The 15,998-nt window shown below is 39.8% G+C and overlaps 1 protein-coding gene across 1 annotated transcript; it reads right to left on the reverse strand.

Moving 5' to 3' along the window:
- Positions 1–13,223: 13,223 nt before the first annotated feature.
- Positions 13,224–14,225, reverse strand: LOC104453485 (germin-like protein subfamily 1 member 7). Its single transcript, XM_010068043.3, is given in 3 exon segments — positions 13,224–13,833; positions 13,836–13,955; positions 14,060–14,225. Coding segments are annotated over 3 exon segments (660 nt in total). The 5' UTR covers positions 14,172–14,225; the 3' UTR covers positions 13,224–13,405.
- Between the last annotated feature and the right edge of the window lie 1,773 nt (positions 14,226–15,998).

A 15,998-nucleotide genomic window follows, 5' to 3' on the forward strand; every position in this document is an offset into this window, starting at 1 on the left:
AAAATACTTGCCAAGCTGCCGATTTACTTCCTATAGATATTATGTTTACTTGCTTATACAAACAGGCAGGGTGTTCAAAAATAAATAATATATCTGCAAATCATTGGTTCCCTCGGTTTTCTTTATCTGATTACCCATGCTCTAAAATTCCTACGCATCCATCATGAACTAGAAAATCTTAGAATTTAAAAAGATGAAAAGTAAAGTGGGAATTCTTCTTGTCAAAGATCGAATGACTGATTTTCAATGAGAACGTCTTTAGCTTGACACGCGAGGTAGAAACATGAGGCGTTTAAGGTTGTAGAATGATTCATCAGCAACACGGAAGAATAAACAATAGTTGTAGACTTGGCAGCGTTGCTGGCTTCAGCTGCTTCCTGCAGGCCAACTGACCGAGACCCAGTCAAATGTCTAACTACTATGAATGGAGTTGCTGCACATGCAGCATTTCACAACAATCCTCAACGAAACAGAATTTCCGTGACAGACTAAACCGAGCTTAGAAATTTTTTCTTGATGAAGTTCTTTCAAACATTTGTCCTCTTGGCTTTGGCATCATCCTGTGCCTTTGCCTCTGACCCGAGTCCTCTCCAGGACTTCTGTGTTGCCGTCAACGACCCCAAATCTGCAGTGTTTGTGAATGGGAAGTTCTGCAAGGACCCGAAGCTTGCCATAGCAGATGATTTCTGATATTGCTAGTATAAACACCTAGAGGGGGGGTGAATAGGCGCACAAACACTTTTTCGATATACGGAAGCAACAGATTGAAATACGATCAATGTAGAGAGAGTAAGGAAGAGAAAATCAAACACGGGATTTATAGTGGTTCGGCTTATTCCAAGCCTACGTCCACTCTTCCGACCGACAGCCTACCGGCTGGATTTTACTATGATCAAAAGAGAAGTTACAGCACAGCTTTGCCTTGATTCCACGGTGTAGATGTTCTATCACACATTCTCAAGGTCTCTCACAAATATAGACTCTCTTTTGTATACAAGTATTCGCTCAAGAGATTTATCTAAACAAATAGGAGCTTCAGACTTTGGAATTCTTCTATCGCGCACTCTCTTTAAACAACTAAGAACGTCTTCCTTATATACTCCTTTATGCCATCATACCCGTTGGCACTTTCCAAAGGAATTCCTCCAATCTACCCGTTGGACGGAATCAATTAGGAAGATCGTTCGAGCTATTAAAGGAACGTGTTGATAGCCCATCAATCTGTTCGCCCATACAATCGGGATCTCGGTTTCCATAAGTAGAACCTTCCAATAATATTTAGACAATCATCGAATCTTCGGTCATTGAATCAATCTTGATCAATCAAAGGATTACGATACGTCTTCTCCAGCCACGAGATCTTCTCCGGATGACAAGGTTAAATCTGAACAAAACATCTAGTTCGGGATAACCTTTCTTCAACGGATCGTGTGTCAATGAGGATAGACTTTGAGTCTTGAGTCGGCTGTCAGGAAGTCTTGGACTTTAACCAACGAGTCTGCGACCTTCGGACTAGGCGCGGAAACATTTTGTCAACTTCAAAACTCTTCACGAGGATTTCTCCAACAATCTCCCCCTTTTTGATGGTGACAAAACCTTCCTGCAGATTTGGATAACTTTGACCTGCAAAACATTTCTCAAACACATATGCATATCTTATTGGCTAATAATAACACTAGAATGCGCAACCACAGAAAATAGGTTAGTCAATATATGATTTAAGCCATTCATAAGATATCAATATTGATAAATAGAAGCAGTCAAATCCAGTCAAATCCAAGTCTAGGCAGTTCTTATCCAGACACAAAACAAAGTCAAAGTCTGTCAAAAACAGACAGACAGTTAAACACAATCCAACAAACAGTTAAAAAGATTGAAAGTTTGAAAGTTTTCAAATCATGCATCTCTCCCCCTTTTTGTCATCATTTAAAAAGGATGAGATGAAGTCTTGGGAATGCGGACAAGCTGGAAATCTTCCATAGGCGAACGATGCCTTCCGGCCTTTTAAAGTCTTCCTTGTTTGTACAACCTCTTCACTCTTGGCATTGGCCTGATTCGAATAGAGAGGGCTTGCATCTTATCATTCAATGAACGGGGAAGAAGCTTGACTTTCGGTCTTCAGACTTTGAACTTCGCATCCCAAGGCATAAATCGACCTTTCATCTCCAAGAGAATATCCATGATTCGCGAAAATCTGCTCCATTATCGGTCGAGTACTTGCTTCGCTCGTTCGATGGAGTAAAAGCGACGATGGTGGATCGGCATAATCTCGCGGGTTGGGCGATGAAGCTTCATGACCTTCCTCTGGAAATTGAGATGCATAAACATCTTACGGAGTGCACGGGCGGCGACTAACTCCTTCACTTTCATATGGAAATGAAGATGTCACTCCTTTCTCCTGAACTCCCCCTGTTTTCATGCCTACAGGTGGAGAAGAGATTTCCTCAGGTTCTCCTTCTCTTCTTTCTTCTTCAGGTCTTTCTTGCTCTGCTTCTTGCTCTGTTTCCCTTTCTTCTTCTTCCTTCTCTTTTGCTTCTCTTTCTTCTTCTTCCTTCTCTTTTGCTTCTCTTTCTTCTTCTTCCTTCTCCTCTGCTTCTTTCGACCTTTGTTCCGATTCTTTCTGTGGAACAGGATGACTTAAGTTCCTCAAAGCCATTGCAGAGATGGTGATGTCATCGTCATCATCTTCTTCATCCTCGACGAGGAGAGCTCTTCTTTTCTTTGATGGAGCAGCCATGGGCTCCTTCCCTTTTCTCTTAGCAGAAGAAGAGAATTGATGAGATTTGGTAGGAGTCTTCTCCTTGAATTTCTCCAATTCCTTGCTCGGTTCCTTGGACGCATTTTGGTTACCATTTTCGGTCCTACTACCATATGATCGCATGATCGAACACAAAAGATTTGCGGAGGCTGAATATTCGGATGTACGAATAACTTTGTAACAAGGCTTGGGTAAGGGAGTTGACCTCTGTCCTTCATCCTTTGCTCTATACATATGAAACATAACGGTATGAGGGGAGAAAACTTCTTACCACAGAGGATGGCATACATCAACTTTGCCTCAGAACTTGACACATCAGTTTTGGAAGTTGATTTCGGCCGAAGGCAATTGATCACGATTTTGTGAAGCAAGATGTTGAATGCATTCATTCGTGAGTAAGTGATCTTCTCATCTGTTCTCCTGTCCTTCACCAGTTCAAGTGTTGCCCCAGCAATTGAAACTTTAATCGGATGATATCTGCCTCTCTCAACTTCTAGCACATCTGCCAGCATATTCATATCCACAACATAGTCTTGTTCTTTAACACTGAAGGAGAATCTATTCGCATCCAAAAAGCTAAGATTTGAATAGAAATATGCGGTCAATTCAAGTATAAGCCTCGGTAGAGTCTGAACAAAACTTTTCAAGTTGAAGATAAGCGAACTTTTCCCTCAAGTTCACTTTCAAACATCCAGAAAATCAAAGTCCACACTCCTAGGGTTTATTACCCCACGCTTGACAATTTCGAGTACGAGATCCTTTTGTTCCTTTGATCGAACAAATCTCCCCTTTTTCCTTGAATTTCAGCCGCAATACCCATTTTCGGTTGAAATAGACTGAAACAGATTGTCATCATCATTCCCATCTACAGGATTTGGCCCCCAGTCACGAGGATCACTTGGGATATTCGCAAGGGTTTCCTCAGCCACCCCTTTACGAGCGATTCCCAAACTTTCCATTCTTTTCAGAAAGATATATTCGTTCCTATATCCTTTTTCTCTAACAAAATCATCAACATAGTTCAAAGGAGTATGAATTCCTTTTAAAGCACGATATAGCTTGTAAATAAAAGCGGGCTTTTGAACTCTTACGGGGTCTGCCTCCTCGATGATTTCTTCCTGATGCTGATCAACAACTCCTTGAGGACTAGAAGGTGGAGAGTGACGCTGCTGAGAATGTTGTGGGCTCGGTTGCTGATCTGGAGAAACTTCATCTTCAGTAAGATCGAAGTGCGTAGGCCCCTTACTCATTCTCTGTGGTCCCCCACCTTGCGATTCTTGACGACTTTCGTGAAGAAGACATCTTTAACGGTGATTGGAAGTTTCCTAGCTTGACTTTCCCGGAAAAGATGATAACTTTTTGAAGATTTAGCAAAGAAGACAAACGGGAATGGAGGATCGATGCTTTCTAGGGTTTTTGAGAGAGAGTAGAAAAGTGAAGAGAAATCGCCGGTGCTTGTTCGGTTAAAAGAAGAGTAAACAAACCGTCACAAAGGAAATAAAAATATGCCTTTTCAAAATAAGCTGTCTTTATCATAAAAATAGTTATTTCAAAAATAACTTCCCTTTTGAAAATGAATCGATGCAATATTAAATATAGCAACAATTTAAACACAGTCTGATGATCGTACCTTTTCAAGATAAGATTGGAGAGAGAAAGACTTATAGTCTGAAGGTCTAGCCAAGACTGTTGATAAAGTCTTGTAAGCTCCGAGTACGAAAGTCTTTAGATTTTGATAACCTCATACCTCAAAATATTGAGTGCAGTCGTATATACTCAAATTGATTTTCTCCAAAGGCTTTGTGAATATATCCGAGTTGATTCTTTGAGTCAACAAATTGAATTGAAACATCTCCATTTTGAACATGGTCTCTTATAAAATGATGTCGAATCTCTATATGCTTTGCTCTTGAGTGGAGAATTGGATTTTTGGTGAGGTTGATAGCGCTGGTGTTGTCGCAATTAATCTCCGTGCATGAGTCTTCAATTTCAAAGTCTCTTAGCTGTTGTTTTATCCATAGAATTTGCGAAGCGGCCTTCCAAGAGCTACATACTCTGCTACGTTGTTGAAAGAGACATAGTGCTTTGTTTCCTTGAAAACCAAGACATCGTCCCTTCCAAGCAGCGGCAAGTTCCTGAAGTGCTCTTTCTATCAACTCTGCAACCGGCCAGATCTGCGTCTGAATATCCTAGAAGATTAAAGTCTCCCTTCTTAGGATACCAAAGACCGATGCTTGATGATGAAGCGACGTATTTAATGATGCGTTTTGCAGCACTGAGATGAGATTCTCTAGGATCTGATTGAAACCTAGCACGAGATGCAAACACTCAACAAAATATCAGGTCTAGAGGCGGTAAGATAAAGAAGTGATCCAATAATGCTCTGTACAGCTTTTGATCAACTTTCTTCCCTTCTTCATCTTTGTCTATCTTTAAAGAACTTGACATTGGAATGTCTACCTTTTGCAATTCTCCGGTCAAACCTTTTGACAAGATCATTCACATATTTTTCTTGATAAATAAAAGTTCCTTCCTTCAATTGTTTTATTTGAAGACCAAGAAAGAATGTTAATTCTCCCATCATACTCATTTCAAACTCATCTGCATAGACTTAGAAAATTTCTTGCCTGATTCTAATTAGAGGATCCGAAAATAATGTCATCCACATATATTTGAACAAGTAAGAAACTTTTGTTTTCCTTCTTGATAAATAAGGTCGTATCTACTTTACCTTTGACAAAACCATTTTGTAATAGGAAATTACTTAACTTTTGTCGTACCAAGCCCGAGGTGCTTGCTTTAAACCATACAAAGCCTTTTCGGTCTAAAGAGGCGAGTCTGGCTTCTTTGGGTCTTCAAACCCTGGCGGTTGTTCCACATAAACTTCCTCATGGATAAATCCATTTAGGAAGGCGCTTTTGACGTCCATTTGGAATAACCTGAAATTCTTAAAACAAGCAAACGCAAGTAATAGACGAATAGCTTCTAACCTTGCCCTTTGGAGCGTAAGTCTCATCATAGTCTATTCCTTCTTCTTGCGTATATCCCTTGGCCACAAGTCTTGCTTTATTTCGTACGACTTTCCCTTTCTCGTTCATCTTGTTTCTGAACACCCATTTGGCTCCAATAACAGTTTTTCCTTTTGGTTTGGATGTCAATTCCCAAACATCATTTATCTGAACTATCGAGCTCTTCTTGCATAGCTTCAATCCAGCTTTCATCGGATAAAGCTTCTTCTATGCTCTTTGGTTCAATTTCGAAACAAGTGCCACGGCACTAGACTCTTCTCGCCTTTTGGATCAGTGCGAATTCCTTCATTAATTTCGCCGATTATAAGATCTTTGGGATGACTAGACTTATGCTTCCAGTTACTTGTTGATTTTATGCGGATGATGATCTCTTTCTTTATTTGGATCTTCACGAACATCTTGAAGCTGGTTTTCAGTGCGAGATGCTTCTTGAGTTGTAGACTTTGGAGGGTGCTGAGCGGGTTCGGACTCTTCTTGATGAGTCGACTTGATTCATCTTGCGTTGAGTCTTGAAATTTGACATTCATTGACTCCTCCACGATCAGCTCTTCTTGTTATAGACTACGTAGGCTTTGCTTGTTGTAGAATATCCAAGGAAGATACCTTCATCGATCTTTCTTCAAACTTACCAACTCGATCTTTTGCATTTTTCAATATGAAACATTTGCACCCAAATACATGAAAGTATGAAACAATAGGCTTCTTTTCTTTGAATAACTCATAAGGGGTTTTCGAAGAATAAATCTTAAGAAAACTCTATTGATGATATAGCAAAGCTGTTGAAACGACACGCCCAAAATCGAGAAGAAATTCTACTTTCAATTAAAAAGAGTTCTAGCCATTTCTTGAAGAGATCTGTTCTTTCTTTCCACAACTCCATTTTTTGAGGAGTATACGGAGAGGAAAACATATGCTTACGGCCCAGATTCATCACGAGAATTTTGTAAAATCTTGATTTTCAAATTCACCTCCATGATCTGTTCTTATACTAGAGATAACACAACCTTTTTCATTTTGAACCTTTTAGCAAAATTTTCAAAATACGAAAAGGTTTCGGACTTACTTGAAAGGAAATATACCCAAGTAAACGGGAGTAATCATCAACAATTACTAGACAATACTTCTTACCCCCAATACTCGAGTTCGGTTGGTCGAAGAGATCCATATGCAGCAAGCTTGTAGAACATGATTAGTAGAGACATGATTTATTGGCTTAAAAGAATTTTTTACCTGCTTTCCCGAATACATGGAGTGCATGACTCGGTCTTTTGGTATGGCAATGCAGGTAATCCTCGAACAAGCTGTTTTGAAGAAATTTTGGCTAATTGCTTCATGTTGACATGACCAAGCTTTTTGTGCCATAAGCTTGCTTCGTCTTGAATTGAGATAAGACATTGCGATTCATTTGGTTTCACATTTAGAAGATAGATGTTTCCATGTCTTCGACCCGAGAGAAAAGATTGAGTTGAGTCTTTACTTATTCCGGAACATGTTCCTTCTTGAAAGGAGATCTTGAAACCGGTATCACACAATTGACTAATGCTGAGAAGATTGTAATTGAGTCCTTCCACTAAGGAAACATTACTTATTGTGAGAGTTCCAATTTTCACGGTTCCAAATCCCACAATACTTCCTTTGTTGTTTCCTCCAAATGAAACTTTTCCACCATTTACTTGAGCAAGCTTTATAAAGCAATTTGAGTCTCCCGTCATGTGTCTTGAGCATCCGCTGTCAAGATACCACTTTACCTGCTTCTTGACGGAGACCTGCATTTAAAATAAAGTCTCAAGCTTTCTTTGGTACCCAAATTTTCTTGGGTCCTTTGGTGTTAGTAAGATAAACAGTATTAGCCCATACTTTCTTAACAGGTTTCCATACCATAGGACACTCTTTTTCAAAGTGATCCGGGCTGTTGCACTTAGAACATCTGAGAGCATTTCTACCTACAGGTTTTACAAAGAATTTCTTGAAGTGATTTTTGTAAACCTCACTTGAAAGCCTTTTCTTAATTCTTTCTTTTACTTTAGGAAAATCAATCAATGGAATTGTTTCTTCTGTCATACCCAGACCAGACTTATTGAAGTAAGGTCTTTGTGCTGAAAGAATTTTCTCAAGATTTTCAGATCCCATAGAAAATTTCTTTGATATATTAGATAAGTCTGTTTTTAAGAAAGCATTTTCTTTTAAAAGATTTCCTTCACTTTCTTTAAGATTGGAAACAGACAAGTCTAGACTTTTAACTTTTTCTGCTAAAACCTTTTCCTTTTGTTTTAGGGCTGAGTTTTCCCTTTTTAGTTTGGAAATACTTTTGAGAGAAGTCTTAAGACTAACGCATAGTTCCTCAATATATTTAGAAACTTTGACAGGAATTTTAAAATTACTTGCCTCAAATTCACTTTGCATGAGTCGATCCGAGTCGATCCAGTCGAGTCGGTGTGCCATCGGACATAGATTGGCATATTCATTATCACTTTCTTCACACTCGGTATCACTCAGGGTTTCGGCTTTGAGAGCTTTTCGAATTTTTCAGCTTTTCCTTTCTTTTTCTTCAAAAGAGGACGGTTAGGTCGATGTGTCCCTTTTTCTTGCATTCAAAGCGGACTACATCTTTGTTTGGTTCCTCATCATCAACGAGACTGGTCTGCTGTCTTTGAAAGCCTTGTTTCTTTGAGTTGAACCTTCTTCCTTTTTTGTTTAGTTTTTGAATCTTCTTATCATGAGAGCAAGCTCCTCATCGTCCATATCTTCTTGAATCTGTAACATCGGAATCATCATTTGATTTTAATGCAATGGATTTCTTACCTCTTGGATCTTCATCTTCATTGATCCTTTCCACTTCATAGGACTGAAGAGTTCCAATCGGCTCATCGACAAGATAGTGGCATAATTTCTGCGTCTCTCTTATCGAAGTCTTTATGTGATTCCAATCCTTGGAGAGTCACGCTTGTGTAGCTTGTTTACCTTCATGGGATCGGAAGTTGGTTGACCTTGATTTTCAAGACCATTTACAATATCGTAAAAACGACTAAACATGTCGGATATTGATTCTCTGGCTTCATTCGAAGGCTTCATATTGACCGAGAAGAATGTTGATTCTTGTTTCCTTCACTCGTCTGTTCCTTCATAGGTGATATGCAATCTGTCCCAAACTTCTTTTCTGTACCACAAGAAGATATTCTATTATATTCGGTTGGTGATAAAGCACAATATAAGGAATAAATTGCTTTTGCATCGAGTGTACGTCTCTTGGTTATTTCTTCTGAGACATTCCATTGGATTCTTGAGTTTCTTTTCCTCTTTCGAGAGACCGATGCGTGATAGGAGTAATTCCTTTTTCTACAACGTCCCATTCCAGAGGATCCTTTGATCGTAGGAAAGCTTTCATCTTGTTCTTCCGGATGTTGTAATCCTTTCCATCAAAGTAAGGTGGTGTGGTATTGCTTTGCCCTTCCATCGGCCCTGGTGCTAGCATACTAGCCATGGATCTTTTACTATGAAGTAATACACTTCAAATAAAGTAAGTACATGAGGCTCGATACCAATTGATATTGCTAGTATAAACACCTAGAGGGGGTGAATAGGCGCACAAACACTTTTCGATATACGGAAGCAACATGATTGAAATACGATCGATGTAGAGAGAGTAAGGAAGAGAAAATCAAACACGGGATTTATAGTGGTTCGGCTTATTCCAAGCCTACGTCCACTCTTCCGCACTGACAGACCTACCGGCTGGATTTTACTATGATCAAAGAGAAGTTACAGCACAGCTTTGCCTTGATTCCACAGTGTAGATGTTCTATCACACCTTCTCAAGGTCTCTCACAAATATAGACTCTCTTTTGTATACAAGTATTCGCTCAAGAGATTTATCTAAACAAATAGGAGCTTCAGACTTTGGAATTCTTCTATCGCGCACACTCTTTAAACAACTAAGAACGTCTTCCTTATATACTCCTTTATGCCATCATACCCGTTGGCACTTTCCAAAGGAATTCCTCCAATCTACCCGTTGGACGGAATCAATTAGGAAGATCGTTCGAGCTATTAAAGGAACGTGTTGATAGCCCATCAATCTGTTCGCCCATACAATCGGGATCTCGGTTTCCATAAGTAGAACCTTCCAATAATATTTAGACAATCATCGAATCTTGGTCATTGAATCAATCTTGATCAATCAAAGGATTACGATACGTCTTCTCCAGCCACGAGATCTTCTCCGGATGACAAGGTTAAATCTGAACAAAACATCTAGTTCGGGATAACCTTTCTTCAACGGATCGTGTGTCAATGAGGATAGACTTTGAGTCTTGAGTCGGCTGTCCAGGAAGTCTTCGGACTTTAACCAACGAGTCTGCGACCTTGAGACTAGGCGCGGAAACATTTTGTCAACTTCAAAACTCTTCACGAGGATTTCTCCAACAATTTCTTCTTCACAAAGCTCAGATATCCCGGGAACACATCGAATCAGCTTGGATCCAAAGTCACGACTGCTTTCGTTGATCAATTTCCAGGACTCAACACACTCGGCATCACCATGGCCCGTCTTGACTTTACTCCATACAGTCTGAACCCTCCCCACATTCATCCTCATGGCACCAAGATGCTAGTATTGAATATCATAGTCGCACATCTCTGATAACACTCTTACAAGAGAAGCTCTTAAGGAAGGAGATTAATACACTACTTTACTCGCAGAAAAGTCTTTTCACTCTCCATCTTGAAACGATTACAAGACTCGTTTATATATAGGCTTAAAGCACAACTCTTGACATTTCTTAGATATATGAAAAACATGTCTAAATAGATAGTAATAAAGACAACATGTCTAAATAAATAGTAATAAAGACACTTTAATATGTGTGCCGAAATGGCTTCCGCTAGAAACTGAACAGCCTTTCGACCAAAACACGAAGAGTCATGAGAGATAGGCGGTGATATATTCAATACTCTCCCTCACCGACTACTCTCTCTAAGGATAGTCCTCGCGACCATACCAAGCTGAGCTCGAAACTCTTCAAACTTTGCAGCTCCAAGACCTTTGGTGAAATATCAGCAACTTGATCACCTGTCTTGATGTACTTCATCTTGATCTCGCCCTCTAACACTTTCTCTTGCAGAAAGTGATAATGGACTTCCACATGCTTAGTCCTAGTATGGAAAATTGGATTCTCTGCCAAGCTTATAGTGGATAGATTATCGCAATACAATATTGTCGAATAACCTATTGACTGATGAAGATCATCCAATAATTGCACTAGCCATGTGCTCTCCTGAGCTGCCATTGTTGCTGCTCTATTTTCAACTTCTGTTGTAGACAAAGATACAGTCGGTTGTCTTTTACTGCACCGGGATACTACTGTTGATCCAAGATTAGACGAGTATCCAGTAGTTGATCGTCGTGTGTGTTGATCTCCAGCATAGTCGGCATCACAATGACCGACTAACTCACTCAATGATCCCTTTTTATACAAAAGCTCAAAATCAAAAGTCTTCTTTACATACCTTAGGATACACTTGGCTGCATCCCAGTGAGGCTTCCCTGGCTTCTTCATGAATTGACTCACTACTCCCACTGCAAAAGTGATGTCAGACCAAGTTATGGTAAGGTAAATTAGACTGCCTACCAGTTGCTTATACATAGTCGAATCTTCTAGCTCTCGACTTTCTTCAGCACATAGTTTTGTATTCCTATCCAACGGAATAGATATAGGTTTGCAATCAAGCATTTTAAATTTTTTCAAGAGATCTCGTGCATACTTTTGTTGACATAGGGCTAGCGAAACAAGGGCTGGCGGCACAAAGGATAGTAGGCGGAGATGCGGCAGGGACTCCATTGCACTCAGCCAAGGAGACTCGGAGGGGCAATGGCCGATAGCAGCGATGGCGCAGGGGTGCGGTGGCATAGCGTCGTGGCTGGGTTGCGGGCAGAAAGCGAGCGAAGCAGCTGCATGAAGAAGAAGACACTGTTCCTTTTTTTTTTTTTCCTTTTTTTCATCTCTCTGCTTTGTACTTACTGCCCCCACCTTGACTAACCTTGACTTTTCCTTCCTAAAGAAAAAAACTCTCCCTTTTCTTTTGTGTTGCTCTCTTTGACCCAAAGAAACGAAGAAAGCCCCCTTAATGTAGTGTAGCAACCATTTTATAGGTGAGTGGACTAGGGCTTTATTTCCTTCTTCAAACCACGAAGTTCACCTCCCGAATGCAATGTCCTCCACTGATTTTATCACATATTGCTAAAGATTCAAGATTGCAATGAGATTTTTTTCAAATTTCAAATTTCTATTTCTCACAAGATAATTTTCGGTCAAAAAAAGGGCTCGGGATAATTTGCTCTCTTCATGGGCTTAGTCCAACTCGTCAAATTAAAGCTCTAAACCATCAAGTCGAACCCATCCGTCGCCGGTCCAATGCAAATAAAAAAAATGCTCCTAAAACTATATGCTATGCAACTTAATTCTAATATTTTTGCTTCGGGGTTAAAAATTAATCCCTATTTTTTAAGCAATAAATAAATGATTGGGTCGCTAAAATTTAGGTGTGAACACATTTGTTTTACGGAAAATGGATAATTTGAAAAATATATTTTCCTAAAAACGATTCGTTGTGTCGATTGAAATAATTAGTCAATAAAAAATGCTTTAATTATCAACAATAATTTAGGTCTCAATTTTTCTTGAATAATGAAAATATTTTTATTTGTTCGTTTTTATATGCAATACAAGCGATCACTATTAGTAAAATATTTTCTTTATGCGAAATATACGGAATCTTTGATCTAATTAAATCAATAATCAAAATCATTTCATTTGAAATTCTGAACATACACCTCATAGACCATCATTTTCCTTTATACAATTTACCGGCAAATCCTAGGAAAAAGGCTTATGAGAAATTCGTCATCGTTGGTGACATTATGTTCAATAGGGCATGGTGTTCATCGATCACCTTTATGACCATTCAAGGAATTAATTTCCTTCCCTTGGTGTGCTTGCATTCAACAGACATGAAGAGTCTCGGGAATTGTCGTGCATATTTCACTGACAATATGAGATAATAGTCGACCAAAAATTTGTTGCAACTTTGAGAAAAAAGGAAAACGATACATGAAATTAAATTTACTTTGAATGATCTCCTAATTCCTATGTTTTTGTTTTCCTTTTTTACAATCGTTAATTTTAGTGATGATTCCGGATGTATTTGATGACATGGTGCATGCCACATAGGCTGTCATGTCAATCGGTAAGTTTTTAGTAAAGTTTTAGTACTTATAACATTACTCCTTCTTTTCTGTTCATTTTTTATTTGTTAATTGCCCACAATTACATCGCAACCCATGCAAATGGAGACATCAGGCGACACCAACTCCCGTATACAAACTTCCTTGGGAGAAAGTGCCACCTCACAATCTATTGGAAGTGAAAGAAGAAATAAAATAAGCAAGAACCTATGCATGTCTGACTCATATTTATCACAAAGAATGATATTTTAATACTTCAAACATTCATCATCAGTTACATCGAGAGCAATTATTTTACTGGGAGGCAATTGTCAGTCTAAGCAATCAAGTATGGAGAATATGGAGGTAATCCGATGTCTTGGAGGTCCATGTATCCGCTTAATTGTCATACCAAAACTGTGCCTGAAGGTAGTCAACCACCTTCTTATCCACTTGGAAGGCCTTGGTGAGAACATCAGCCGAAATGGGCGGCTTCGATCCGAACACTGCATTAGCAATGGTAATGACTCCCGGGTTTTGGCTACTCGGAGCGGCGAAGGCCGGTGCGGGCGTCTTTCCGATGTTCAGCTGGAAGTGGATGAGACCGATTGGGAACACAAACACATCCCCTTTGTACAAGACTTTGGTGAAGAAGGTGTTGTTCAATTGGTTGGATGTGACAAAGCCGACAAGCAATGTGCCCTCAGCCACGACCAGAATTTCGGTCCCACGAGGGTGAGTGTGGGGAGGATTCAGGCCACCTGGAGCGAAGTCAATACGAGCCATGGAAATACCAAGAGTGTTGATTCCTGGAAATTGGTCCACAAAAGCGGGGTGACTTTCGATCCGAGTGGGTTTGCAGTATTCCCTGGATATCTGAGCCCTTTAAAGAGGAAATCTTCTGCTGTAACTTGTTTTGGGTCCTTGCAAAACTTTCCATTCACAAATACTGCATAAGAAACAAAATTCATGTTATTTGGCTTATTTAAGCAGAAACTCTTTTTGGAGCATAAGAACAGAAATACGCAAGCGACGCTGTAGCAGATCTCCAACCTTTGGGATCGTTGATGGCCACGCAGAAGTCCTGAAGAGGACTCGGGTCATAGGCAAAAGCGGTGGCGGTTGCCAGAGCCAAGATGAGAAGGCTAATTGGAAGAAACTTCATTGTGGTTGCGCACCGGAGAGCTGGGGCTTCAATGTCTTCTCTTCTTGGGTTTGCTTGAGATAGGAGCGAGATGTCTTGCATGGAGACATTATCCCTTCTTATAAATGATGGTGGTGTTGACCCAGTCCAAAACTTTCTCGGGTAAGCGACCCTTGCCGGATCTATACCAAGTCTCCTACGCGCTGGTTAATATTTTACTCCCGGAGATGAATTGATCCGAACTGCTCCAACAAAAAGCCCCTTACTCTGACCCATCCTCTTTCCCAGATAAGAAAAGGCGTGGTATCTGACATGGACGTGGACTTCTTCAATCCTATTTAAATATTCGGTTTTCTTCTTTACTGTTTTGATGTGCTGCGCAGATTCAAGTTCATCTGGATTGAGCGAGGGCCCATTCTTCTCTAAGTGCATCATATGATGACATCAATCTGTCAATTAAAAAAGATGCAGGAAGCGGGGATTTCACATGCATCTCCGTCCTCCACCAGGAGAAGACTTTCCAAGATATCATGTTTACTTTCTTATACAAAACATGCAGGGTGTTCACACATAAAGAGAACATCCATAAATCATCAGTTCCCTCAGTTTTCTATGTCTGATTATCCACGCTCTAAAAATTCGAACGTAGCATCTAAAGTTGAACTAGCCCGATGCATCCATTATAGACTATAAAATCCGAGAATATTAAAAAGATGAAAAATAAAGGGGAATCCTTCACGTCAAAAGATCGAAGGACTAATTCTCGACGAGAAGGCGTTTATTTCTACAAGCAAGGTAGAAACATGAGGTCATCGAGGTGGCAGAACGATTCACCAGCAACAAGGAAGAATAAACGATTGTTGTGGACTTGGCAACGTTCCTGGCTTCAGCTGCTTCCTGCAGGCCAATATTGTTTTTTTTTTTTTTCAACAATTCCTGCAGGCCAATTGACTGGGACCGAGTCCAATGACTAACTACTATAAATGGAGTTGCTGCACATTCAGCAATTCCCATCTATCCTCAACGAAACAGAATTTCCTAGACAGGCTAAACCAAGCTCAGAAATTTTTCCATGATGAAGTTCCTTCTGACATTTGTCCTCTTGGCTTTGGCATCATGCCATGCCTTTGCCTCCGACCCGAGTCCTCTTCAGTGTGAAGACGCAGATATCAAAGATGAACTGCATATGAGGTAAAGAACTCTATATACTGATAGAACTGAATCGATCAATTACATCAAGTAAGATCTCTTTTCTACTTCTCTCAATCTATACAATCAACTGTAGTTCTACTTCAAAGAAAATGAAAGCAATTGAGAGAATTGAGAGAATCATCTGTTCTTCCATCTTCCTTACGCTACAATAGCGTAGCTTTATATCTTCATTCCGAACCTCTTTTCACAAGACTTAACAGTATATTGTTACAAGATTGAATCATCAAACTAACTATACTTGTTATATTGACACTTGTACGGCTCTTGGCGTAGCTGCTTGAGTCAATCTTCTGTTTACGGATTGCCAACTCGGCTTCTTCACGGATCACCAGCTCGGCCTTTGCTTTTCCTTATTTCGAGCTCGCTGTTTGTTTGCTTGCTTACTTTGCTCTGTTCTTGCTTCAGCTTGTTTTGCTCTGTTTCTTTACTTCCATCGGTATTTGTAAAGCTGTGGTTTTGACTTGTTCTTTAACATTCCCCCTCAAATTGGGAATGAGAAGATGACTAATTCCCAATTTGACTCGCATATGATGATGTACTTGTCGTGACAACGGTTTAGTAAAGATATCAGCAAGTTGGCAATGACTTGGAACATATCGTACCTGTAATGATCCTGAGGAAACTTTTTCCCGAACA

This window comes from Eucalyptus grandis, chromosome 7, assembly GCF_016545825.1.
Source record: "Eucalyptus grandis isolate ANBG69807.140 chromosome 7, ASM1654582v1, whole genome shotgun sequence".
In the NCBI taxonomy this organism is placed as follows: domain Eukaryota; kingdom Viridiplantae; phylum Streptophyta; class Magnoliopsida; order Myrtales; family Myrtaceae; genus Eucalyptus; species Eucalyptus grandis.